Source organism: Zalophus californianus, chromosome 15, assembly GCF_009762305.2.
Source record: "Zalophus californianus isolate mZalCal1 chromosome 15, mZalCal1.pri.v2, whole genome shotgun sequence".
Classification (NCBI taxonomy): Eukaryota; Metazoa; Chordata; class Mammalia; order Carnivora; family Otariidae; genus Zalophus; species Zalophus californianus.
In genome coordinates this window covers 58,045,296-58,073,102 of record NC_045609.1, presented here as the reverse complement: position 1 = coordinate 58,073,102, position 27,807 = coordinate 58,045,296, and the positions used below count along the sequence as shown (strand labels likewise).

The 27,807-nt window shown below is 52.8% G+C and overlaps 1 protein-coding gene across 1 annotated transcript; it reads left to right on the top strand.

The window, feature by feature from the left end:
• The first annotated feature begins 19 nt into the window (after positions 1 to 19).
• PYROXD2 (pyridine nucleotide-disulphide oxidoreductase domain 2) lies at positions 20 to 27,413 on the top strand. Its single transcript, XM_027589180.2, is given in 21 exon segments — positions 20 to 180; positions 4,505 to 4,524; positions 6,768 to 6,822; positions 6,825 to 6,860; positions 6,944 to 6,987; positions 6,990 to 7,019; positions 12,230 to 12,382; positions 14,806 to 14,884; positions 14,887 to 14,958; positions 16,832 to 16,893; positions 16,989 to 17,110; positions 19,108 to 19,249; positions 19,654 to 19,788; positions 21,104 to 21,142; positions 21,144 to 21,177; positions 21,417 to 21,577; positions 23,755 to 23,804; positions 23,888 to 23,989; positions 24,697 to 24,805; positions 26,325 to 26,445; positions 27,174 to 27,413. Coding segments are annotated over 21 exon segments (1,770 nt in total). The 5' UTR covers positions 20 to 53; the 3' UTR covers positions 27,251 to 27,413.
• The last annotated feature ends 394 nt before the right edge of the window (positions 27,414 to 27,807 follow it).

The window sequence follows — 27,807 nt, the reverse complement described above, 5'->3', positions numbered from 1 at the left end:
GGGCTGCACAAAAGCTGATTGTAAATAAATTCCTGGCCTAGTGCTGGGCAGAAATGGCTGCAAGTGGCCCAGGTTTCGGCAGGGCCTTGGGTGCCTCTCCCTGCCCGGCTTGGAGACGAGCTCACTGGGAAGCCAGGGGATGCCTAAATCCTCAGTATGATGCCGTGGTGATAGGAGCAGGTAAACGGGCCGTGCCAGAGCTGAGGGCCAGGGAGGGCAGCCCTGCTCAGAGGCCCCAAGGCTGGCGGAGGGGGGTGGCATTCCCAAGCCCCCCACCTTCCTCTGCTCTGGGCACAGCCTGGCCGGGGTTTGGGCCAGAGCAGGGGCGGTGGTGGAAAGTCCGCTTGGTCTGTGAGGTTGTGGGGCTGACTCTGCCATCAACTTGTTCGTGGTCTGGGGCAGACTCTTGCCCTCTCTAGGCTCGGGTCTGCCCTTCTAGAATGACCAGGGAGGAATAGGTGAGCTCAGGAGTTTCCATGTATCTCATGCAAAATTAGCTAGTTGCCACCACATTCTTAGAAAGCAGATGGTACGCAAGGGTTGGAAAGAAAGAGCTTTGCCATAAAAGACCCATGAAATCCAGCCACCCCGAGTGCCCTGAGTTCTGGTCACCACCACCTCACCACTAGGACTACCCATTCCCCCAAGGAAACTGGGAGTTAGGAAAAAATAGAAATGAGTCGCAGAGATCCTAGTGCATGTCTGCGGAGGCTGACAGCCCCCTTTGTCTTGCCTGGCTGGGGCACGTCGCGTCGGTCCTACTGCACTTGGCTGATGGCCAGGTGCAGCGTGTCCGATTCCGCCACGTAACTGTGGGAGGCCACAGGGTCTGGACCAGGTTGTCTTTGCTCAGAGCCTTCCATTCACACTCCCGGGGGGCCCCAAATTTCAACTTCTGGCATTCTTTCCCACTGGGTTTAGAAGGACAGACAATGGCAGGATAGAAAGAAGATGCTCTTCACCGTTTTAAAGCTGCATCCTGTCCTGCCGGCTCTTCATTCTTGTGTGCTCCACGAGCAGTCCTGGCCGGGAGATGCTGTAAGTCGCCCCGCCAGGGAAAATGTGTGCGGACATTTATACGGAAACTTATGATAGATAGAAGAAATAGAGCACACACGTTTACAAGGAAGATACACGGTGCTCTAAATTCCAGGTAGCCAGTTGGCTCTCACCAAATTTCTGTGATTTTTGCTAAACTTAGCAGCAAACCTGTGGTTACTCCCGACCGATCAGGCCGGCTCGGAAGGGAACGTGGTTTGCCGTTTGCACTGACTTTAAAGATCAGAACCGACGGGAAGCAACAGTCACACCTGAACTTCACTCCTCCGGTGATGGGAGAGACTTTGCTCCGTCAGATGACATTTCTCCCGCACTGGGAGAATATTCTCTCAAGGTTTTGTGCTATTTGCCGCGGAACAGCTGCAGACACAGCGCAGGGTCGGGTTTCATCTGCATCGTTCGTGTTTTCTCCATCACTTTCTCTCACAGAAAGGTCAACAGAGTAATACTGCTAAGCCCTGAGGGGTGCTGTTGGCTGGCTTCCGTGGTTCAAGTATCCCCCCCCGCCCACAACGGCCTTTTTCAAGTTGCCACCATGAGGGGGCTGTGTGTGCACTTGGGAGAGAGGCACAGCCGCTGACGGCTGCTCAGAGGTGAAGAACTGCAGGAGCATAGGTCATGGTAAACTGTGGAAAAACGATGGGGAAGTGACAAGTTTTGAGTATTTATTGCCTTTGTTTTTAATATAATTTATTTCACTGTAAGTTTATAATAATCTAAATTTTAATAACGGCAGTGTTTGACAAGCGTCGCAAACATCCTGGCCAGGGGAAGCCAGCCCCAGGCTTCACTGATTGGGAAGGTGTCATGCCCCACCCCCACCCCCGCTTTTCTGGCCTTGGTGACAGCACATCCCTGCTGTCTCCTGGCACGGAGGGTTGACTCCAGGTCCCCAGAGGCATAGGTGACTTGCCCACGTGTGTGTGAGTCTCAGGTGTGAGTTTTTCCTTGATGTTGTTTCTTCAGTTGCTGAGCATTCAGGGCAGCCTGGTTTAATTAAGGGCATTTGGGAATCAAGTGAGGGACAAAGTGGCATCTTCTGAGAGAAGGGTTAGCTCTGCTCCCTGAGGTCACACGAGTATCTGGGGGCCACCTTGAAGACGAACCCTAAGTAGTCCCTTGACTAAATATGCCTAAGAATGACCCAAAGAGCTTGTTAAAGTGCAATTCCTGGGCCCTATCCCTGGTGATTAGGATTCAGGGGAAGTCAGCGCATCCAACCAGAATTTGGAGCGGGTCCAGTGCAGACGGCTGCAAGCCGCACTTGAGAACCCGTGTTCAGAGCGGCTTCTCTCAGGAGCCCCACATGCCTGGCTAGCTGAGGATCCCTGGAGTCAGGCTGGAAATGATCAGAGTCTGCAGCTTCAGACCCCCTCGGGGGAAGGAGAGGTCACCAGCAGCCCCAGGAGGGCTCAGGCAGGACTAGGGATGGAGTGTGGAGGGCTGAGGGTCTTGGGCTGTTGGAATCTTGACCTTTGTCATTTGAGGTCTGTTTGTGCATTTGTGGGCTTGTGTGATGATTGAACTGGACCCCGTTGCCTGGAAGCCTTTATTACTTTTCCAAGATTTATAATCAGCACTACTTAAGAGATAAATAGCTACCATTTATCGTGAGTCTGCTGAGGGTCAGGTGCCTTACGTATATTATTGGTTATTCTCGCTCCAACACTGCAAGAAGCCTGAAGCTCATGGCCGGTCAGAATGACTCTCTGAGGGCCATGTCCTGTAAATAGCAGGAGTCAGGTTGAGCCCAGGACAGTCGGCCTTTAATTTGATGTATATATTTGAGAGCAGGCCTTTCCAAACTGTGGGCTGCAACTCGCTCATGAATCCCATCCAGCAAAGCTTTTAAACCTTAAGAAATTTTTCAAAAGTATATAAAAATAGTATATTAACCCGTCTTTTTTAATGAAATATAATCAAATAGATCATCACATGCTTATCACATGGTGAGTTAATATGAGTTCATGAAACTTTTGTTTCTGTGGATACATTTATATGTGGGGTACAGGCCAGGTCACAGGTTAGGACGCACTTCTTCATGTGGCTCATGGTCAAAGAAGGTTGAAAAACACTATTTCAGAGATTCCTTTAATGGAAGAGAAGTTGGCTTAGTGACCTCTAAAATTCTGGGTGTCTCTGTGTGGAAAATGTAAAACAAAGCTCAGCTGTGAAGAAATCCGTCATGTGGGTCATCACTGCCTCCTATTTATGGATGTTTGTCAGATTAATGGCTGAACGTTTTATTTGCACGAACACTGGGTTCAGGTTGGTGCTCTGAGAACATAGTCTTCTGCTGACATCTTTGAAGACTCAGAGTGACCTTCTGTCACCAAGGAGAAATGCGTGCCAAATGTTCCAGACAAGACCTGTCCCCACTACCTGAAAACAACCCAGGCCTGCTCTCTGCCCAACAAGGGCTTCTCCATAAGCAGCTACACTTTATCCTGAGAGTGAGGCAAGAGGAGACACTCCTGGCCCCTGGCCATGCTTGACCACCTGCATCGGAACCACCCCGGGGCCTTGTGAGAAACCCATCCCAAGTCCCTGCCTCCACCCTGCTGAGCTGACTCTGGGGTGGGGTTGTGAATCATCGTTCATATGGGTTCTTAGATGATCCTGAAACTTCTCAGAGCAGGAGACGCACTTGTCAGCAGTGGGCCTGGTGGGGAACCTGGAATCCCAAGTCAGATTTAGGGCTCCCAATCTAGGCGCAGCCCTCTTAAGATTTTTGAAAAGAAATACACGCGCGCGCGCACACACACACACACACGATAGATAAATTCACCCAATCAGCCAGCACTCCTTTAGCACACGTTGAAGCTCTATGTGTTTAATTCATTTTGAACTGTTCTTATTTGGGAAATATTGGTGATTGACAAAGACAAAGCCATGGGACTAAAGCCTCTGGTGCACTAGAATGGACCACACTTGGCAGAAGAAGCCGCGTGTGACAGCAGCTGTGCTCATGCCCAGCATGCACCTGGACAGTGATTCCAAGCCAGCGAGGGGGTCCAGCGCCAGCAGAGCAGCCACGCTTCCCTTCTGTTCCTGCCCAGGAAACTGACACACTTTCCACCAGTCACCTGCTCATCCCCAAGAGACAGAAGCCCAGCAACGCAAGGCTTCATGAGATAGCTTTTGTCTGATGACTGTGGCTTTCTCCTCATCCCTCACTCCAGCCTGGAGCCACTGGCCAGGCCAGGGTGACAGGACTTTTCTCAAGCTAGGGCAAGAACCAGGGTTTTCTGGCTGCCCACAGACCAGGTGATTTATGGCATCAAGCTAGACGCTATTACAACATCCAGGTACAGGTGGTACTTTCGGCTACCTCCCCAGGATCTTCACGAGCATGGGGACAGGGATGGGTGCCCATATTCCCCAGGGAGTGTGTCTGTCTGCCCGCCGACCACTGCTACTTTCCTCCTCCCCCTTGTCTCTGCAGGACACAACGGGCTGGTGGCTGTGAGTACCTTCCCCTCTGCCCGAGCCCCTGCACACATGGCTGTAAGCCGGAATTCGAGAAGCCGCAGGGTGCGGCCAGGAGAGGGGGGCGGCCGGCTGGTCTCTCCCTGGCGCTGACCCACGGCTGTCAAATGGGTGTCCTTAGTAGTTAAGGAGGCTATCGGGCTCCCCTTCCTCTCCTTCCCCTAACGTACGTGCATTTCCCCCACAACTTTGGGAGAGTCGGGACATTCAGAAGCAAGATGGTGACAACATGGGAAAGTATGTAAGTGGCATAGCCAGAGGGATGTGTTAAAGCCTGGGAAGCTGGGGCCAGGTGGGGCCCTCCGACTACGGATTACAGGAGCCCCCTGCTCCCCAGCTGTGTCTAGGCTGAAGTACCTAGCAGCTACACGGCCCCAAGTGTACCCCGGAGACGGCGAGGAAGCCAGTCCAGCAGGGGAGGTAGGGCCCTGCCCCCACCACCACTGGCTCCTCTGTCCAAAGTTGAGCCAGGCCAGGGGTACCCTGAAGCTGTGCTTCTCAAACTCTGGTCCCGGTACCCCTCTGAGGCCACCATGTGTGCTAGAGGGTGTTCACAAGACAAACTTGGAACATCTCCCTGAGGCAGTGGCAGCTTTAGGATATCCATACGGGACCACTCAGCACGTCAGGGAGGGCGGGCTATGAGACTGGTGTTAAATCTAAACACTTTCCCTGACATAGTAGTTTTACTTGAACATTTTACAGGGAGCATTATATAACTCAACTGATCAGTAATTTAAAACATTGATTTTATGTAATTATAAACACGAATTCGTCCCCCAGCTCTGCCGCTTTCTATCTGTGAAGGTCAAGGCATGTCACTGAGGCTCTCTGAGCCGTGGTAAGATGAGAATAAAAACACCCACTTACAGAGTTGCTCTGGAGCGAACAGATGATGTGCTTCGAGGACCTGCCACACAAAGCCTCGCAGATGGGAACTCAGCCCAAGGGAGGCTGGTGTCCACCCCTTCGGCCCAAGACCCAGGCCCCCCCAGGCACAGCCCTGCAGTTCGCAGAGTCAGGGGGTGACCGGCTGGGGGGGACCGGGGAGCAGGGTGATGTGAGGTGGCTCAGGAAGGAGGGGTTTGGAAGAAACTGTTCTAGGATTTGAGCTCTGGTTGGATGATTGGGGGCACAGTCTAAGGAAGTAGGGTTTGCTCTAGATTGGATACCGTCAGAAAGCAGGAGCACCCCCTGTGACTGGGCATCTCGATAAATCTTATCTATTGGGGAGGGGGGCCAGTAGCAGGAGAGGGTGACTGGTAAGGAAGTAGTGGTCACTTATTTTGGCTGCGAGAGGAGGTGGAGGGTATTTTGTGGGTGACTCAGAGCCCATGTTTGTACTTAGGCAAAATTGTGAAGTGGTCTTGCTCTGTCCCATTTTCAGTGGTCTCAGACCATTCTGTGAGGTTGCTTGTGGCTAATGTGAGAACAACACGGCGTACCTCTGAGGGCCAGGCTGTGTCCCAGTGCCAGGGCTGCTCAGTTTTCTTCCTCACTGGGATGGGTCAGGAGTATAGATCCTCGGTCCAGACCGTCTAGGTTCAATTCCCAACACCTCTACTCAGGAGCTCCGTGAGCCTGAGGCAAGCCATTAACCTCCTTGGGCCTCCGTTTCCTCATCTGTGAAATGGGGAGAGTCATAGTGGCCACCTCTAGGGTTGTGGGCTGGATTAAACAGTGTCTGGCAAGTGAACTTCATTTACTTGTCAAAGATTTTATTTATTTGACAGAGAGAATGAGCACAATTAGGGGGAGGGGCAGGCAGAGGGAGAAGTGGGCTTCCTGCTGAGCAGGGAGCCCGACACAGGACTTGATCCCGGGACCCCAGGACCGTCACCTGAGCCGAAAGCAGCCACTTCACCGACAGAGCCCCCCCCCAGGCGCCCCTGCCTCTCGGTGCTTGTGGGGAGGCATGAGGCTCAGCCCCCCAGAGGAGCTGGGCACCCCAGGCAGGGCTGGGCACGGTGCAGTAGGACTTAGAGCCACCAGGCCATGCAGGAGGGAAGGTCGCCCCTGGGACGTGGAGGGGGAGGAGCAGTCATGTCGCATCTTATGAGACATCTGGGCAAGTGGGAATTTACAGAGGAAGCAAGGGAATGGCATTCCCAGAGGCAGGAACAGCATGAGCCAGGGGGCAGCAGGCTGGCCCTGTAGCAAGTCCCCTGAGCTGGCAGGTCGGCCCCTGGGATGAAAGGCGGGCCCTGTGTGCCCCCCAGGCGGCGTACCTACAGAGACTGGGGGTGAACACAGCAGTCTTCGAGAGACGCCCTGTGGTGGGGGTGCAGCTGTCCCAGAGGAGGTCATCCCAGGTGAGCCCTGAGAGGTGATGTGGGGTGGCGGGGCATGACTGTCGGTGACCGCCGGTGACCGTCTTCACCGGATTCCATTTCAGGGTTTAAGTTCTCCCGAGTGTCCTACCTCCTCAGCCTGCTGAAGGTGAGGAGATTTACACCGACCTAGAGCTGAAGGTCGAGCTCCCCCATGGCCCAAAAGTGGGGGAGGGGGCAGTTCCAGCTTTCTGACCTGGGGTGAAGGCTCCCTATTTTGTGCCCACGTGGTTCCCTGCACCTGGGTTCTCTCTTCCATCCAAGGGTTTGTCTACCCCACATGCTCTTCTCAGTGCATTCCCACAGTTGGGTTTTGTCTCGCCTACCAGTGTCTTAAAAATGGAAAATTTCACATAAAAATTGGGCGTCTCTGGAAGACAAGCCTTGTCAACATGAGGCCCATGTTCCTACATGGAGCCCTGGCTGGTGCCTTGCATGTTGACTGGGGTTCCAGCTCTGTCCGGCCCCATCGCTTCCTGGCATCTCGCCTGGCCCTCGCTGGGGACCTGCCTTGAAGCCTTGGACCTCTGACAAAAGCCTGATTTCTGCCCTCATTAAACTTTAGATCCTATTACCACTGTAGGCAGCTTGAGCAGGAATTTGGCACCCATGGACTTTTCACCTCCTCTGACTCCTGGGCTACTTTAGGGAGTCCCAAGAACGCTCAGGGCCCCTTGTTAACTTCTATTCGGCTTAACCTCAGTCCACAGGCTGGCCCAACTCTGCTCCTGTCCTTTCAGATTCCTGTCACCCCCACTGCCTCTTTCAGAAGCTTGGTGACCACATTCCTGGAGCCCACTCAGCTTCTCCCCGCTTGGTGCCTCTGTCACCTCCACTCAGAAAAAAGGGTCCTGTGTGTCACCCGTATGAGAAGCTGTGAGCATTTTAGCACCAACTTTGCTGTAAATTGACAGTTTGAAGTTAATAAGACATCCAATCACTGTTGCCTACTGAGAGAGAAAGAGAGAGAGACAGAGCACAAGTGAGCCACCCACAGGCAGGACTTGGTGAAGTCTAGCCAAGGCCCGGGCAAGGGTCTCCAGTCTTCAGTCCATACCAGACTACAGCTGAAGACAAGCTTGCAAATGCACTAATTATACATGGTGGCAGACGTGGCTAGGGGTGAGGGCTGTGGGTAGACCCTCCTTTTGAAAAATCTAACTTATAAAACTCAGGATCACAGAACAGAAATTTTCACATGACTATTCATTTTATAAAAATAAGTTACTCATTTGAGGGGCGCCTGAGTGGCTCAGTCAGTTAAGTGTCTGCCTTCGGCTCAGGTCATGATCCCAGGGTCCTGGGCTCGAGCCCAACGTCGGGCTCCCTGCTCAGCAGGAGAGTCTGCTTCTCCGTCTCCCTCTGCTCCTACTCATGTGTGCTCTCTCTCTCACTCGCTGTCTCTCTCTCTTAAATAAATAAATAAAATCTTTAAAAAAAAAAAGTTACTCCTTTGAAAATGGTTTCTGTCATAGGGCTCCTTTAACTAGGAAACCCCCCACTGAATTGAGTATATGCTTTGATCTCCGACCTTGCGTTGCATTAATAGGAGCATGGTGCTCAAAGCAAGGGAGAAAACAGTCCTGCTTCGTGAGACACAGAACTAACCCCCTGTGGAGTATGGAGCACCTTCTCTGACAAGACATTGACAAGCTGGACAGCATCTATAGGAAGACAGCTGAACTCTGGGAATGTTCTATCTCCAAACAACAGTAAAGAACAGTTATTTTACCAGTGCCACAACTTGGGCTACAAGTTCTAACACTCTAGCTATTGGTCTTCACCTGTGAGACAAGAATGTTAGTGTCCCGTTCTATGATGAGGGAACCAAGGTTCTGTGAAGTTAGGTTCACACACTAGGAAATGACAGAGAACTTGAACCAGGTCCACCTGCCTCCTTCTCCCCGTTCTTGGGCTGCCATGTGCTGGCACAGGCATCCCAGAGCAGTCCTGCTCAGCCTCACACATCCCAGCACATTGCGGTTTGCAGTGGACAAGGTCACAGACAGGAGCTCCCCTTGCAGCCCGGCCTGGGCAGAGGATGGGGCTGAGCTTACAGACTCTGGGACCTAACGGGCTGGTTTTGAATCCCTGCTTGATGGTTTTATTAGCTGCCTCATGGCGCCTCATCTTCCTCATCTGCAAGATGAGGATGGTAATAGTACCCACCTCATAAGGCTATTGGGGGGTGGTTAATAGGTTTGTCTGGGCCATGGTCCATACCTCATAACTGTCAGCTAGCATTATTACTCCCATGTGGCAGTTGAGAAACTAAGGCTCCAGAAAGACCTCCCCGGGGCCCTGTAGCTGGCTACTGCCTGTCAGGCCTGGCCACTGGGGGCCTGTCCCGTTAGACCAAGCTCTCACCTAAAGTGTGAGTCTTTCCTTTGGTGCCACTGCCCCTCTTCCCATCCTTGAGCCAGAGGATGGTTTCCCCCACCCACATGGGGCCTCCATGGGGCCTCTCTTCTGGGTCTTAGTTTCCACAGCTGTCAACGAGAGCATCAGACTGGATCACCTCCTGGTTCTGTCCACTAGATCACAGGTTTGCTTCAAAAGTGGCCCCACATTAAGTAGTGGACTCCAGGCTGAGAGGGCAGAGTTCTGCCCTGGTGCGGTCTTGTCTCCCCCGTCAGCAAGCAGCTGCCTTGTCCAGCTCCCCCTGGGCCAGCCTTGACTCCATTCAAGTGGCAACCCCTTCCCTTCCTCACTAATAATCTTCTGGGTCTCAGCCAGATCACTGTGCTCCTGCTTTACTCCTGGAAACCTAAGGCAGGGCTCTCAAACTTTCAGGTCTATCAGAACAACCTTGGAAACTGATGGGACCCTGAGGGACCTTGATCTGAGAGCTGATTCTGCAGGACAGTGGTGGGGCCGAGGACCACACCTTTTGAATCTCTCTTACCCCTGGTCCCTCATATACACCTTGTCCCTTCCTAGCAATTTCCACCCAGGGTGGCTGTGCATGCTGAGAACTCTCGTGGGGGAATCAGAAGAAGGGTTCTGTTTTTATACGAGGAGAACTGCATGATGTAAACAAATCTAATGGTGATTTAACATCCCTCTTTCTAGTCTGACACCACATAATTAAAACCACCAAGAATGACAAAGGTCCAATTTATGAGAAAGCCCTGGAATCAGACAAAAAATTATTCATATTCAATTAGTTATACTTGAAGCAACTCTCAGGACCCTTATTTGGGGTGGGTTATTGATTCATTCATTCAGTAAATGCTTCTGAGGCCCTGCCCTGTGTCCCGCACTGGGGGAAGCCCTTGGGGATCCCATGGTGAGGGAGGGAGACAAGGCTTCTGCTCTTAGTAAGAGGACTTCAGGTAGAGGAAGTGTTACCCCCAAAGAAAGGAAAACAAGGCAATGTGATAGTGAGGGACCAGAGGTCCAGCCTGGACTGCCCAACCAGGACAGCTTTCCTGAGGAGGTGACATTTGAGCTGACATGCAGATGGCTAAGAAGTTAGCAGCCTTGTGGTCACCTGAGCGGAGGGAAGTAAAGATGGCTGGGCCCAAGGTGGAAGAAAGCAGACAAGGGATGGGCAGAGGGGCAGCAGACGGTATATGAGAGGGGCTGGGGCGCCAACTGAGATAGGGCCTTGTAGGCTGTGAAGGAGGGACTGCATTTTATCCTGGAGTGCCATGGGCAGAGGAAGTGGAGGGATGGGGTTTGTAACTTCAGGAAAGGTCAGTCCACATGTTGGGTGGCATGGAATGTGGTGGACGCAGCTGTGGTCTCGGGGAGACGGGCGGGCAGCGGCTGCAGTGGTTCACGAGATGGCAGCTTGGGATGGAGGCAGTGGCGATGGAGAGAAGCATACAACTTCTGGAGAGACTGGGCCAGTGAGACTTGGTGACGGACAGGATGAGGGGGGAGGAAAAGGAGAAACTAAGGCTACTTCCTGGGTGAGAAAGAGTTTACTCACCTGAGAGGAACCAGGCTGGAACTTCCTCCAGCTTTCCCCATCTTGGTGTGAGAAAGAACCCTGCCAGTCTCCCAGCCCAAGCCCCTACCACTGTTTGGGTTCACCTCCACAGTATGCTCCACCCATGGCAATCCCGCCATCTGGAATATCTCTGGCCTGGGGAAACTTCAGCTGTCATTGTTGGAGAGGCCTTTTTGGTTTCCTTGTGTTTTCCAGAACTTCTCCTCACAGATCTTGTTTCTGTCTCTGGACATGTCCCCTGTCTGCAACGTGACGTTCATTTGTTCAGTCAACAGAATACGTATTGATTGCAGTACATCCAGGTGCTGGGGATACTGCACTGAGCAAAGGGACTATGCCCCTGAGCCCACAGAGCTTGCATTCTACCCCCGGGGGGGGGGGGGGGGGGGGGGAGACGGGGAAACTATGCAATTAGCCAGGTGGCAGTGAGGGTTTCAGAGACAAAGAAAGCAGGCTGAGGGGGCAGGAAGTGCTGGGTGTGTAAGGGAGGCCTTGCTGCTCAGGTGATATGTGAGCAGAGCTGGCGCAGAGGGGAGGGAGCTGGGAAGGAAGCTCTAGATGCCAGATTCATCAGGCTAACCACGTTAAATGCGCACAGCTTTCAGTCTGTCAGTCATACCTCAGTAGAGTGGTTTCAGGAAAGACGTCTCTGGGGGAGAGTAAGTCTAAGTTTTGGGGCCAGCACAGGCCCCTTTTGTTCTATCTGTACCCCCATCAAAGAAGCAGCTGTGCTCTTGGAAGGTTCTGTTTGCCGGTCAAATATTTGTGAATCAAATCGTATTTTAAATACATCGAGGGAACTTCCATTTAAAGTGACCCAGGAGTAAATGAGTCTGCAAAGTAAATAAAATTTTTTGATGTGCATAATTTATCTACCTTCTAAGTATGGATTTTCACATAACCATTATGTAATTGTGTCCTTCTACATTTTAATTATTTATTTCCAAAGTGGGGGTAGTTATAGACTAGTGCTGAGGGCCAGAGCTTTGGAGTCACAGAGATGTGGTTGTGAAACCTAGATCCACCTCCTAAGGTGACCTCGGACAACTTACTTCCCTGCTCTGAGCCTCTGTTGTATTCGTACAACGAGGATGGTATGCTTCCCGTTGTTGTGAGGTGATCAGGGTAGCATGGTGTGGCATGGTGCAGTGTGGTATGGTATGGTGTGGATTGACATGGCACGGCGTGGCATGGTGTGGTGTGACGTGGCCTGCCAAAGGATGCCTGGGCAAGAGCGCTTTTTATATACTTACATTAAAAAATAAGAAGCGGCACCACCTGCCTTGGGGAACTGTGTGCAGGTACCTAAATGGTTGCAAACACAATCAGAGAAGGGTCAAGGGCAGAGGACACAGACCCCTTAAAATGTTGCTATGCTATCTATGTTCTGCAGAAATACGGGCTGAAGCTTCATCTTCGAAACCGCTACCCCTTCACCCCAATGCCAGAAGAGGGCATGGGGAGCAAGGTGCCCAGGTCCCTTCTGGGCACAGACATGGAGGAAAACCAGAAGCAGATTGCCCAGTTCTCACAGAAAGATGCCCAGGTAGGGAAAGGGACCGGCAACAGATCTCCTTCTCCCTCGCCAGCCTGTAGGTGGCTCTTGAAAGGAATTGGGCCTGGTTAGAGGCATCCTAAAACATGTTGTCCAGAGTCATCCTAGAACATGTCCAAAGACCATGAGGCCTTGGACAGGCCATTCCACCTGCCCTGGGAGGGCTCCAGTCTGAGGTAGCCTTCGATCTCTGGCGCTTCGAAGAGAAGGGGATGGAGAACACTGATTAAGACCAGTGGACACTGGGGGCACCTGGGTGGCTCAGTCGTTAAGCGTCTGCCTTCGGCTCAGGTCATGGTCCCAGGGTCCTGGGATCGAGCCCCGCATCGGGCTCCCTGCTCGGCGGGAAACCTGCTTCTTCCTCTCCCTCTGCCCCTGGCCTAGTTTGTGCTTTCTGTCTCATTCACTCTCTCTCTTTGTGAAATAAATAAAATATTTAAAAAAAAAAGACCAGTGGACACTGGACACCCTCAAACCTGTGTGTGCTCAGTATGAGGCCACTGTTCAGGTGGCCTCAGCCAGCTGAATTTCAAAAGGGCATCCACTGGTATGTACTTATACTGTATGCGTTTTCCATCTTTCTTGCTTTTGGAAAGAACTCCAGGTGGTTATCAATGTTAAAGCCCGTGAAGCCAAAAAGAATGATGAAGGGAGGATCAGAGACAATTAAGGATAGAATGAACTGGATCAAGTATTTAGGACAAGAGAATTGTAATAAATATTCATTTGACTTGGCATCAATCCCCTGGCAGCCCAAGGCAAGAAATTGTCCATGAGAGCATGCAGGTCTGGTGGAAGGAAGACATACGTCTGACGGAGAATGCACATTTTTTTCTTGGGATTGCATTATAAGGAATTTGTTGGGTAGCTTCATGTATATGAGCCATTGAATAATGTTATGGACGTGATGTGACTGGTTTTGCAGATATAGATTCTTTGGGAAGGGACATATTTTTGTACCAAGCCTAAATACGAGCTGAAGGCACAGCATGAACTCCTCTCCCATTGAGGACGTTTTCATAAGAAACCCAGGTTGATACAAGCCACATGTGTTGCTTTTTGTAATCTAGTGTTGGGTAAAACCCAGAGAACCATGGCCCCACAGTATCTCTCCTCAATCAGTGGCTTCTAAGGCTGGCTGATGATCAGAAACTCCTGGGGAGCTTGCTTCTTGAAACGGCTTCTTTTCTGTGCAATGGGTTGGGAGTCAGGGCCTCCACCCTCTCCTCAAAACCCTGAACTGCCCAGGTGCACTGGAGAGGATTCAGGACGAGGCCACATCGCTGGGCCTGGTGGACAGTGGCTGGCATGCTAGTAACCACAGGAGGAGGCAGGGGCCACATTCCACTGTGGAAAGTAAGGAAACCCTTTTCTGATCTTGTCTTCTCAGATTGTCATGTGGAGGGCCTACTGTAGGCTGTTTAAAGTAATTTTTGTCAAGACTTCTCAAACATACTTCAGTGCCGAACTTTTTTTTATGCAACCTTATTAAAATTCTATGGATATATTCATTAGTATAGATGAACCAAAAATTGAAAGCTGGGGGCTGGGGATCAAGACAGGGCTGCCAGTGGCATAGGCATCCATCCATGTTCCTGTCGCCCACCCAGCAAAGGAAAGGTGTGTGTTCTAACCACGCTATTGAAATGGATTCTGAAAGAGAAGGAAGGAAGGAAGGAAAGAAAGAGAGAGAGAGAGAGAGAGAAAGAAAGAAAGAGAGAGAGAGAGAAAGAAAAGAAAGAAAGAAAGAAGAAGAAAGAAAGAAAGAAAAAAGAAAGAAAGAAAGAAAGAAAGAAAGAAAGAAAGAAAGAAAGAAAGAAAGAAAGAAAGAAAGAAAGAAAGAAAGAAAGAAAGAAAGAAAGAAAGAAAGAAGAGAGAAAAGAAATGGATTCTGTTATTGGGGCTTGTTGGGTGAAGTGATGTAGGCTTCTGTTTCTGTGTATGTCAAGAGGACATAGATTTGCAGACCAGGAAAGAACAGTCATCATGCTGCAATACAGGGGAAGAGATCTTACTTCCACCAGTAATATGTGGAAAGACAGGACAGAGAGAAGAAATTTTAAGTGGTTTTCTGGTTTATCACAGAGACCACATGCTAGGATATTTGCCAGTTTTCTGTGGCTGACAGCTGGTCTCAGCCAGCATAACCCCTTGTCCCTGCCACCACCCTGGTGGCTCATCTGCTTAGGATCTCTCTGGCCTCCCCTAGTGCTGACGTCAGCTCACAGGCCTGGAACTGGGAGTAATTTTCCATGGCCGAGCTGAGCCAAGGCTGGGCGTGAGGGCTGAGAAGCCACCGAGGCTTGGCTAGGAGCCGCAGGCCATGTGCGGACGGGATGGAGGTCAGAGCATGGGGGCAATGTCCTCGTGGAATGCTAAGCAGTGGGGCCTTGACTCAGAGCTCTCTGTTCCAGGCCTTTCCCAAATATGAGGCATTCATGAATCAGTTGACATTAGCCATAGACCCTCTGCTGGATGCTTTCCCCGTGGACATGAGGCCTTCCAGAGGGGTTCCCTGCTGCAAAGGCTCCAGTCGCTTTCCACGCTCAAGCCCCTGCTGCAGGCAGGTAAGTCCAAAGCACAGGCATCAGGCATGATGAGTGACCTTCGGGATGTTGAGCCCATTTTCTTGATGATTGGACATGAGCTTGAACCTTCATAAGCCTGCCAACTGCCGTCCATGAATAGGGGTTTTCCAGAGCACTCTGCTGAGCAGATATTAGCCTGGCGGCCCTAGAAATAGAGCCTGAAGTGAAGGCTTGTAAGCACGTAGTTCATTGTGATGGGTGACCCCAAGGAAAGGGGGGGTGAAACTGGAAAGAGGAAGGTTCAGTCCCAGGGTGTGCTACTGTGCTGGCTACTACCACATGTGACAGGTGCTAGATCCCAGGAGGACCACCCAGGCGGCCTTATGAAGTGCACGTCAGGACAGTTCCCCTGAGAAAAAAAGGGAAACATTTATCCATCAGGTTCTGTCCCCCACTGGCAAAGAGTGCCCCATGGGGTTTAAGTCCCACCTGGAGCATTAACTTCTGGGCAGTGCATCCATGGGTGCCAAGTGGGTTCCTGTGGGCGTCCTGTCATGGTACCAGAGACACCCTGGGGAAGAAACAGTGAGGCGCGTCCCACAGATCTGAGGTGAGATGCTGTCAGGTTTTACCGTGTGAAGCTGATTGAAGCCTGCATGGAGCTTGTCACCATAGTCGTGGCTAAAATAAGAGAGAGGGGCCAAGAGAGTTTGGAGAGATGCCCCCATACAGGAAGGATGTTAGATTTGGGCTCAGCAAGAAAAAATTCTGTGATGAATTGGGGATGTCTGCCACGGGTATGAGAAGGGACATTTCACCAAGCATGCTGCTATTTTCTACCATTCTTCCAGGATATGAAGACCAGGTTAGCTTCTGCATTCTAGAAAAGTGCTGAATGACTTAGCTATGGCTACAAAAATTGCTGTGTAACAGCCACAAAACTCAAGGAGCATGTAAAAATAAACCTCTATTTCTCATGTGTCTGCACAGTCCAGTCTGGTCTGGTCTCACATGGGGGTTTATGGCTGGGGCATATCAGCCAGGCTAGTTGTGCTCCAGGTGCTTCCCACCCTCCTCCTGGAAGCAGCAGGCTGGTCCCAGCATGGCCATCTTACGTCAATGGCAGAAGCATAGCGCAATGTGTGGGCCAGTTTCAAGCATCTGTTTGCCTCCCATCTGTAAACATCCCATTGGCCAAAGCGAATCACGTGGGTGAGCCCAGACTCAAGGAGCAGGGCAGGCCATCCCAGCTACAGTGGGAGGTACTGCAGAGTTGCTGGGAAAAAGTGTGTGGCTACGGGGAGGAGTGAAGGATCAGAGCCAGTAGAATCTATCACAAACGCCACAAGTAGACATTGCCTCTCAGAGGACCAGTCCAAGAAGCTTCATGCGATAAAATTTATTAAGCAAGTGCTATGTGCCAGACACTAAGCCAGGCACTGGGGCTAAAATTGCTAGAGATCACGATCCATGCCCTCGGGGCCTTACTGCCCAGTTATTCTCTGAGATAGTGTGAATCAGCTTCAGAGCTGTGGGCCGGCCTAGGTGGCTACCTCCTAGGGGATGGGCCTTACAGAATTCAAAGTAAGGGACTCAGGTACAAGTTAACATCTTTCCAAAAATAATTCCAACCACTAGAACTTATTCAGTGCCTATGAACTTGCAAACACTTTACACATGTCATTTATTCCTTATATAGCTCTGGGGGACATGAAATAGTAGCGTATTGTAGCTACTCATAGTGGCTTATAGTAGCTACTATTGTAGCTTCCCAAAGAACTTAGAGTAGCTCTTGGGGATATGAAATATTACTCCCATTTTACAGATAAAGAAATAAGAACAGAGATACCACACATTGGAATGACTCCTTCTTTCCTGTCTCAATTTATGTTTTATGGGTCTTCTCTTTCAGGTCATGTGCTGGGAGCCCAGCTGCCCCAGTATTACCAGGTCCTCACAGCTCCAATTACAAAGGTGAGGGGCTCCCCAGCCTCTGGCTGGACCCCACAGTGAGGGGGACTCTCTCCCCGGGGCCCCATGCCCTTCTCCCTGCCATTTTGCCGTCCCAGGTGCTGGATCAGTGGTTTGAGTCCGAGCCTCTAAAAGCCACTCTGGCCACGGATGCTGTGATTGGAGCCATGACAAGTCCCCACACTCCGGGGAGTTGGGTGAGTGCGGGGCAGGGGGTGGGGTGCAGCGGAGCGGAGTGAATCTCCCAACAAGAATGCTAACAGCTGTCTCTCACCAAGCTCTCCCAGCGAGCCAGGCATGAAGCCAAGCACTCATCGAACCCTCAAAGCAACACCTGAGAGCCATGGTTCAGAGAAGGGACAGGTCTTGCCCCAAGTCACACAGCTAGTGGTGGCAGAGCTGATTCCCAGCTGACCCTCCAAAATCTTCCTTCTTAGCCACTTCTCCCTAATGCTGCAGCGAGAAAAGCCTCTCTCCCACTGTGATAGCTCAACATGAACAGCTTTCTCCTCCTTTTCCTCCTTCTTTTTCTCTCTCTCCCCTCTTTCTATCTCTTCTCCTCCCACAAAGTTCCACTGCCCCTCTGACCCCCTGGGGTCCCAGGACACGCACAGGTGCCTTCATGGCGGTGGGGGTGGGGCACTGCCTTTCCCTTTGTGAGGGGGGCTGTTGACAGCCAAGCCAAGAGGGGGCAGCAAGACCCAGTGAAGTCTGCCCCTGTGGTGTGACTTAATGAGCCCCTTGTAGGAGCAGGGAGGGAGGGTGTGTGTGTGTGCGTGTGTGCGCTTGTGTCTTGGGATGGAGGATGCTGCCAAGGGTTGGGCCATTTCCAGTGCATCAGAAGACGCAGCTAGAAGCTGTCAGTGTGGCTTTTCTCTCAAAGGATGAGAACCACCCTTGGAAGTGGTTTTTCAGCACACACTAAGCCAGCTCCAAATTCCCCAGGGCCATGGAAAAGGGGGGTTGGCAATGGTTGCCCTGCCTCGGCCAACTCTATGATCCACCAGCCAGTTTGGATCTTCCACTGGGACCTCCTGTCCTTTTTTCTGTGACTCTGCGGGAGGCGTAGCTACTGCCCAGTGTGTGAAGTGCGCCTTTAAGTAATTTGTTTCTTCATTAATTTCTCCAGTGAATGTTGATGGAGCCCTTACCTGTGCCAGGGGCAGGGCCAGGGCGTGAAGGGCACTGAGACCCTCCTAGGAGGGGTAGACAAAGAGCAAGTGATGATAGTGGAGCTCTGTGAGGGTTGGGATGCGGGTGGGGCAGGGAAGCAATGCTGTCCAGCGTCAGAGGAGGCCTCCACGAGGAAGAGACACCTAATCTGAGCCTCTCAGGACAGGAGGAATTAGCTAAACAGACACAAGGGAGGACGGGGCTTCTAGGCTGCTGGATCGGCCCGTGCAAACGCTGGGGGCTGAGCCGGGACCATGGGGAGGTTTGCTTTGGCAGGAGTGCAGGCTGAGAGGGGGAGCTTGTTGAGGGATGAGGCTGGAGCCCTGGAGGCGTGTCCGGAAACTGGCCATGCCCCTGAGAGCAATGCTGAGCCGGCAAAGGCATCCAAGGAGAGAAGTGGCAGGACTTGGCTAAGCTTGCGATGGGGCTCCAGGTCTTCAGGGAAGAAAGAGTGGGAGAAGGTGGTCCAACTAGGAGGACACCACTGCAGGAGTGGAAGGAAGAGAGGACAGGCCGGGACCAGGAAAGAGGTCTCCAGGAGGGGGAACTGGAAAGTTCTTTGGGAGGCAGGGTTGATGGCGCCCGATGGCATGGAGGCGGTGAGGCACGTGTTCGAGTCGCACGACTGGCCCTCGGCTTTTTGTGGGAGACGGAAGCTGCCGTCACTAGGATGGGGGGAATGAAGGAAGAACAGGTTGGGGAATGGGGAAAGAGATGGGTTTCAGCTGCCAGCCGAAAAACCCCACTCAAGTGGGGATCTCTGGGGTAGCTGGCGCTCAGGAGAGAGTTAGGGCTGCGGGTTTGGGCATCGCCGCCGCGTGGTTGGTGCTAAAGCTCTGCCCGCAGACAGGTTTGCATGGGGAGAGAATGTAGGGTGTGAGGCAAAAGGCCTTACAGGAGCCTAGAGCCCATTTAAAGGCTGATGGGAAAGGCAGCATGGGGACAGAGAGGCTAAAGGTACCAGAAAGAAAGGACTGTTTGCACCTAGAGCTCTGGGGAGGTAAACCGCACCTCCAACCACTGACCCCAGTAGTCTGTCCTCAGGTATGTGCTGCTCCATCACGTGATGGGGGGCCTGGAGGAGATGCAGCTAGCCTGGGGCTATGTCCAGGGCGGCATGGGTGCCCTCTCTGATGCCATCTCAAGCTCAGCCACCGCACACGGAGCAAGCCTCTTCACTGAAAAGGTGAATTCCCCCCCACCCCGATTATTTGCCGGGATCCCAGTATGGAACCAAATGTCAAATTCAGAGAGAGGGTTCCTCATTTTACCAATGCACAAAGTGGGGCTTTGGAATCAAGGGGCTAAGTTTGTGCAGCCTGTTAATGGCTGAGCAGCTGTCAACCAGGTCCCAGTTCTTCTGACCACCCCCTTTGAATGCTCTGGCCCCTAGCCCCCATTCGAGCCGAGCCTTTGCATTGGAGTGGGTGGGCTAAGGCTTCACCACATTGCCGCAGAGCCCAGCAGGGTGGAATCAGATGCGGAAGCTGTGAGCGCCCAGGAGCAGCACAGACAGTGGAAATCCCCCAAGATCCAACCTGTATTTTCTTTCCTGGGGGGTTTCCGGGGCCTCGCTCTGGTGGGCTCTAGACAGTGGCTAAAGTGCTGGTGAGCAGTGAAGGGCGTGTCCAAGGAGTCATGCTGCAAGATGGCTCGGAGGTGAGGAGCAAAGTGGTGCTGTCGAACACATCCCCACAGGCCAGCTTCCTGAAGCTGACACCACAGGTGAGGCCTGGGGGCTGGAGGCAAGATATCTGCCAAGATGGGGGAGCGGGGGGGGGGGTGTTGGTCAAGGGCGCCAGGACTACATGAGGGTGGGAGATGCAAGTGCCCACTCTCTCTGCACTAGGGGAAGCCAGTCCTTCTCTCCTTTACCTAACAGGCAGGTAGCAAACAGGGAAGAAGCCTCGCACGTGGGGAGAAAAGTCCAGGGGAATGAGGTGACTTAGGCCATGCCGCTGGCAATTGGCAGAACCAGAGTTAGAACCCAGGTCTGACTTTTAACCCAGAGTTATCCTACCACCCTGATTCGCTGCTCTAACCAACTCTGATTCCACCGTCTGTGTCCGTTATCTATGGCCGTATCAATGCTGCGTGAAACAACCACAAAGCTTCTGGGCATTTAATGAGAAATCCTGACTTAGCACGCAGAACTGGAGAATTCAGTTGAACTTGGCTGAGTTCAGCTGATCTGGGCTTGCTCAGGCACCTTCCATCAGCTGTGGGTCAACGTGGGCCCTGCTATCCTGGCGGGCCTTGCTCATGTGCCCAGGCGGGCTGGCTGTGGCTAGTCCAAGACCGTTTCTGCTGGAATGACCAGGTTGACCAGCTCTGCTCTGTGTGTCTTTCATCCTCCAGTATGATCAGTGAGGCGTGTTCTCCAACCTGGCAGAGGGCAAAAGCGAGCAAACCCACTCACGCAGGTGTTTTTCAGGATTCTGTCTGCATCCTACTTGCTAGCGTACACCTTGCCCCAAGCCCAGGGTCACAGTGGGAAGAGACTACAAAGGTGTGCGGGTACAGGGAGGGGTGAGGATTGGGGGCAGGTGTTGCAACTGATCGCACCTCCCCTGTCACCAAAACATATGATAATCCGTATGTGAGTATGGGGCTCCCAACCATTCTTGGGACTTATTTGGGGGGACAAGGCACCACTTTTTCTGAGTGATTCCACTAAGAAAATTCAACAAACGTCAGTTCAAAAGCATCTTGTCAAGATAATTCTGAGATAATCAAGACTTTCAAGAGCTTACAGACTGGAGGAGGAAAGGGGCCTTCAGCCCACGGGCCACATCCAAAGTTGGAGTTGGTGTGGACCACTTACATTTGCTCAGGCAGAGTTCAAAGGAAGAGGTGGTTAGTGATGAGCTGGGGGCGGGGGGGATCCAGGAGGCCTTCACAGAAGAGTTGCTTTGGCTGAGCTCTGAAGGATAGAAAGATCCTGGCAGTGGAGGCTGAGGGACCACCCTGAGCAAAGGAAGAAGGCAGCCCCCTTGGGGCCTCAGCCATCCCCAGGCCTTTTCACAGAACCTTCTTCCAGGAAAGGTTTCCTAAGGAGTTCGTGGAGAGGATCTCCCAGGCTGGACACCAAGTCACCTGTTACCAAGATCAACGGTAAGAGACTCACAGATTGCAGAGCTGTCTCTTTTGACATTATCTGAGTGAGAAAATCTCCCAGTTTGGGAAAAACTGACTTATATCATCATCTCTACTCCCTCGCCTCCACCCTGCCCCCCCATACTTTTTCTTTCCAATCCACCCCTTGGGTAAGCAGGGTGATGGGCAGAGAAGGAGGATCCTGGAGGCCAAGCACCAAGGCCTTTGGGCCCTTGCCCTCCTCTTTGGTCCCTCAGTGGCTGTCGACAGGCTGCCTGACTTCCTGGCGGCCCCCAGTGCTCCCGGAGGCCAGCCACTGCCCCATCACCAGTGCCCCATCCACCTGAACTGTGAAGACACACTCCTCCTCCACCGGGCCTTTGAAGACGCCATGGATGGCCTGCCTTCCCACAGGTGGGTAGGCCCTGGGCTTTGTGTCCCCTGGGACACTCCTACACACACGGGCTGGGGAAGGGGTGGGTGACTGTCTAGACACAGAGGAGTGCCTCTTCCTCCTAGTGCTTAACAGTCACAGTGTCTTAGGATCTACCTAAATCCACACTTACGTTCTAAGGAGAGGAAGTTCATCGCAGGCGGTAAGTCCGTGGGCCAGGGCAGATGAAGAGTCAAGAAAGAGTGGCATGCAGTGCAGCCAAGTGTCACAGATTAGCAGAAGGGGCAAAGGATTGCTGAGAGAACAGCCCTGGCATTTGGGAAGAACTGGAGAAAATGCTTTCTGGGAGAGAAGAAGAGGTCTCTCTGACTCAGCAGCCCGTCAGAGGGCGCACACTCATCCGATCTCCCTGCTCCATATTCTCTTGTCTCTGATAAGCCGCCTTCATGCAAAACTTCTAAAAGCATTTCCTACCTCCCAGCCCAGCTGAATCTCCATCCTTCAGAGATAGGCAGGGATGTTTCAGGAGCAAGTATCTTTCCGTACTGTCAATTGTCCACCAAAGCTTGTTGAAAACCTGTTCTGTGTGGGACTCTCTATTGAGTGTGGGTTAGGGGAGTTAGGGGTCAGGTAGGGGCCTGAAACAGACACAAAGCTTATCACAGGGCAGGCACACAAATACTTATAGCATGATGTAAAGAGGGTGTGTGCCCTGGGAGAAGGCTAGAAGGCAATGTCCACTTATTCATTCATAAATATTTTGGAGCTCCTACTCTGTGACAGGCTTGGTCCAGGGACCCAGGCACAGAGCAGCAAGCAAAGTCAACATGACCTCTGCCCTCAGTTCACTGACCTTTTATGGTGGAATGCAAGACAATCAACAAACATGCACTGATAGTATGGAGAAAAATAGGTCAGAGGAGCAAATGGTTCTCATAAGGAGGTCAGGAAAGAAAGGCGTCTCTGACAAGCATGGTGTTTGAGCTGCGACCCATGGGAAATGAGAATAAAGGTCTTATAAATATCTGAGGAAGAACATCCAGGCAGAGGGCAAGTCATGTGCAAAGGCCCTGGGGCGGAGTGGTCTGCTATGTTGGAGGCACAGGGATGTAGCCAGAGAGGCTGGAGAAAGAGAACCTGGGAGTGAGGGGAGATGGCGAGGGTCCCAGAGCTGCAGCTGGGCCCTGTCAGCCACTCCTGGCTTTTACTCCTGGAAAGTTTGTGCCGAGCCTGACTTCCATTTTGGAAAGACCACTCTGGCCACTATTGGGAGAAAAAAAAGGCATCTGTTGCAATTGGTGACTACTGCAGAATCCAAGGGACAGAAGACAGTGGCCTGGACCAGGGTGGGGACGGCGGAAGTAACGAGAAGTGGCCAGATAACTGGGTATTTGAAGGTGAAGCTGCCCGCATTTGCTGTTGACAGGAAGTGGGGTGTGAGCAAAAGAAGTGCCACCGGAAAAAGGTGTTTGTCTTTATAAAAAAGGGGAACCTGTTGTGTGGGGAGAGGAGCAGGCCTTAGGCATTTGGGTTTGGACAAGTGACTCTGGAGATGCCTAGTGGACATCCAGGTTCAGAGGACACATCGCAAGTGAGGGATGCAGGGAGAGAGGGCGTTTCACGCGGCCTCGAAAGTGGTCATATTTGGAGATTGGAGGGCAGTGTGTTCCAAGTAGACATGGCATTGTAAGCAGGGGAGGGGCGGGAGACCGTCAGGGCTCTGTCGGGTGGCCGCAGCCCCAGCAGCTCTGGTTTGCACAGGCTGCTCAGGGCAAGGTGTGCAGACGGGGTAACCTGGGCTGAAATCGGCCGCCTGACAGCTGCTGCCCTGGGCCTGGCCCCTTTCCCCATGTGTGCTGTCTGCTGGGCCCGTCACAGTGCAGGCGGCGGTGGAGGCAGGTGGGGACACACACGCAGGTCAAGGGAGACTACGCGGGACCTGAGAGTGGGGGCTGTGCATCCGAGGCTGGGAGCTCCTCCCGGGTGGTCTGGGCCGTCTCAGGGGGCACGGAGCCCGCGCGGGCCAGCAACCGCCACAGCCTCGCAGACACCCCCTCATCTCGCCCCAGGCCTGCCTTCCCCCGGTCCCTGTCACCTCGGAGCCACTCCCAGCCCCTTCCCTTGGAGCCACTCCCAGCCCCTTCCCTTAGGGCAGCTGCTTCTCTTCACACCTGACCCTCTCTCCTCCCCACTGCGGCAAGCCTCTGACTGAACTCTGCATCCATTCCTCGCTGGACCCCACCCTGGCTCCGCCGCCCCCCCCCCAACCCCCCCCCCCCCCCCCGCCCCCCCCCCCCCCCCCCCCCCCCCCCCCCCCCCCCCCCCCCCCCCCCGCCCCGGCTGCCCTGTCCTCTCCCTCTTCACTCAGTACACGCCCTACACACTGGCTGGAGGCAAGGTGTGGGAGGAGCAGGAGAGAAACGCATATGCAGACAAAGGTAAAGAGGGCAGCCTGCCCTGTCTCCGCAGTGACAGCTGGGACCCCTCCCCTCCTGATTGCCCGATTCAGGACTAACACCTGGTAAGTCCTGTCCCAGAGGACGAGAAGTACCGACCGGTACCAAACGGAACCTGAGTCAACACAGTGAATGCCTGCTGGGGCCGGGCACTGGGCAAAAAAGCCTAAAAGACACAGTTCCTCTCCCAAAGTTGCTCACAGTCCTGTCACGGTTTGGGGGAAACCAATCTTACAATACAACGTACTACGTGAACCAAAGGTGGAAGCTATTCGCCAGAGAGACAAGGACAGCTTTCCAAAGGAAGGGACATTTGAGCTGGGTTTAAAAGGATGAATAGGAGTTGGCCAGGCAACAGTGGGCATTCCAAGCAAAGAGACAACTTGAGCAAAGCAAGGAAATGAAGAAAGCTTTGCATATTCATGGGAGACAAGTAACTTTGTGGTTAGGGTTGGGGTGAGCAGGTGGGAAAGTGGGGTAGACCCACAGGCCTTAATAATGAATTATTTAGTTGCCCATGGACTATTTTTATTTTTTGCTTATTGAGATATGAGTTGCATATGATAAAATAAGCCCATTGTAAGTATGTAGTTTAATGAATTTTCAGAAATTGGCCAAGTTGTACAATCCTAGCGCTTCATCTTCTTCCTCCATCACGCCATCTCATTTCTCTGCTGTTTGGTACCTGGTGTTCGACTGCATCAAGGCCTACGCTCCTGGCTTCAAGGGCTCCATGATGGGCAGGGACTTCCTCACACCACCTGATTTGGAGGGAATCTTCGGGCTTCCTGGAGGGGTGAGTACAAGACCGGGGGGTCCCTTGTCACATTCTTCTCCCTGCACCCCCACCCCCTGGCATGCCCGCTCAGCTCTCTCTTGTCCCTCCACACCCAGCCTGTATCCGGAAGGGAGGATGGTGCAGAGACCACAGTGGAAGGGGACAGAGAAGTAGTCTGACCTAGGCAGTGGGGAAGAGTGAGGAGATCAGACAAGAGAGACAGTGCCTGATGAGCAGGTCACCAGGCCCATGGCCCCCACTGTCTGGACATCCATGGCCACCTCTCCCATCTGGCTTTCTTCAGAGGGAGCTCCCCTCTTAAGGCAGCACGTCCTTGGACTTGCCTCTCTGATTTATCAAAACCTCACTGACACTGGGGACAGAGGAACCAGCTAGGAGGCCGGGTCCATATGGCAGCCACCAGCTTCATGTGGCTCTTGGTGGCTCCCGTGGGGTGAGGCCAGACAGAGGTGGGCTGCACATGCCACCTGCCCACCAACCTTCAGAGGCTTAGGATGAAAAAAAATGCAACACACCTCATTAATAATTTTTATACTGATCACATGTTAAAATGATAATGTTTTGCATCTATTAGGTTAAATAAAATATATTATTGACATTCATTTCGCTGGTTTCTTTTTAAATTTTAATGTGGCTCCTAGAAAATAAAAATTGCGTATGTGGTTCCTAGTATATTTTTATTGGACAGCGCTGGTCCAGGAATAGAGCGCAGGAGACCAGGCAGTGAGGACTGAAGGGAGCAGAGGGATATGGGAGGCGTGGGGCAGGCAGAACTGAGGAGTCTCGGTACCTTGTGCTTGCAGAGGTCGGGGCAGAGGGACGGGAAGGGTCCACCTGGAGGCCCAGGCAGGGAAAGTGATGCCGCCCTCCGAGGTGGGGAAGGTGGGAGAGAGCAGTCTCAGCAGGGGAGGATGAGGTCAGCTTGGGACATGCTGCGAGGGTTAGCCAGAAGGACATCCCTGTGGTGACGTCCAGCAGGTGTCAGTCTTCTTGTCCAGACCTGGCCCTTAAGTCTGACCTTCCCCCGACCCTTGCTCCCCACGTCCTGGCTGCTTGGACCCAGGCCAGGGGAGCAGAACGGAGCTCGAGTCCCCTACCCCTTGTCTGCCATCTACAGTGACTCTGCTGGGACATGAACCCCTGGGGGCCCAGGCTCTTGGCCAAGGCTACCAAAATAAGTCAAATCCTCCATTTTTCAAACACAGTGAGGAGGATTTATTGATCTCAGCAAAACCCTTAAAATCTCCCTCTTCTTTCCCCTTTCAGTTCCTTCCCACTCTGAAGACGCTCCTCACCTTTCTTTCCTCCTGAAAAGTGCCTCTGGAAAACTCCATCCGCGGCCCAAGGACATGCACCTGTTCTCTCTCTTCCCCTCCCCTTTCTGCTTCATAAGAATCCAAGAAAATATGCTGGAAGGAGAAGAACCTTCCTGGGAGGGGAGGAGGGGGAGAAACTCGCAAAGGCCGTAAAACTCCTAATACTCCTACGTTAACCACTGCGGCCCCACCTCCCGCAGAACATCTTCCACTGTGCCATGACCCTGGACCAGCCCTACTTCGCCCGCCCTGCACCCCCGTACTCCAGCTACCACGGGCCCCTCCAAGGCCTGTATCTCTGCGGAAGTGGTGCCCACCCGGGTGAGTGCCCCAGGGCCCCCTTTCCTGTGCAGCTAGGATCGGCAGTGCGGCAGGCAGGGGGAGAGGGGGAGAGCAGGGAAGTCCCACGAGAACAAGCCATCCCCCATACTCAGGCTTCTCAGCACGCAGGAAACGAGGAGCAGCGGGGGCCTCTGCCAGCTGGCGGCACCCTCCACCCTCGGGGTAGCTCACACCTCCTCCTCACGAGGCCCAAGAATAGGTCACAGAGGCGGCTCTCCAAATGCCGACCTTGAGCTGAGAGAGACCCATGTCCCTGAATCCCGCCTCCAGAGTTTAGACCAGTACGGGCTGGTAACGTTGGTAACGTTGCGTTTCCCAATCTAAAAATTCTTCCCAGCCTCTATGCCAAGCCTAACAGACCTCGCCAAGGCTGCCATTCCTTATGGACACATCCCAGAGAGGTCTGTACGCCCACAGCTTCCCCCTCGCACCCTGAGTCAGTTTCACCACCCAGCACATTGACTTCCAGACTGAGGGGGGCCCTTGCTTGGACCGCTCGCTGGGCCACCTGCCCAGAGCTCTGGGGGAAGAAGCCTGGAGGCGAGCCGGGAATCTGTCTTTATAGTCATCCCAGGGGCTTCTGATGCCCGCAGTCCGAGCGGCGGCCCGCAGGCACCAACGCTCAGCTTCTCTGTAAGCCCCGGCCCTGCGGGCGCCCTGGGCAGAGTTATGAGCACAGCTTAGGTTCCCGGGTGACTGGCTTCCAGGAGGGGGCGTCATGGGAGCCGCTGGACGCAATGCAGCCCACGTCATCTTCAGAGACCTCAGGAGCGCGTCACCCTGAACCAACTCTGACCTTGAGACTTAAGTCCCCATTGGGTCAGCGCCCCAGGACATGGCTGGGGGCTGACAAGCCCTCGTGCTCAAGCCACATACAGGTTACGTGTGACACTTGTTAACCTTGCACCCCTGACTTCCTGGATGAACTGGTTTGGTTCTATTAAAAGCAGTGTTTTATATAGATAGTTTGTGGGGTTTTTTTTAATATATTTTCTATGTATGAGTAGATATTTGCAGTTTTCCTATATGTTAGCTTTTTCTGTGTATTAGTAAGTGCATATGACTATGTAATAATAGGTGGGATAAGCTTGTCTAGGATCCTCAGCCTTCTCACCTCGGCTGCAACCAGTCCATATGACCAGCAGAAGGCTTTAATTCAAGCACCCCATACTCACTGCTGGGTCCCACTACCAGCTAGACCAGGGGACAGGGGCGGGGGGGCCTCATCTATTGCTATCACATTCCTGGCAAACTGTAAGAAAGGACCCAATTCCCTAACGAGCCACAAAGCCATCCATAGGGGCCAGGGGTCCGAACAAAGTTTGGCATCTCAAGCCACGA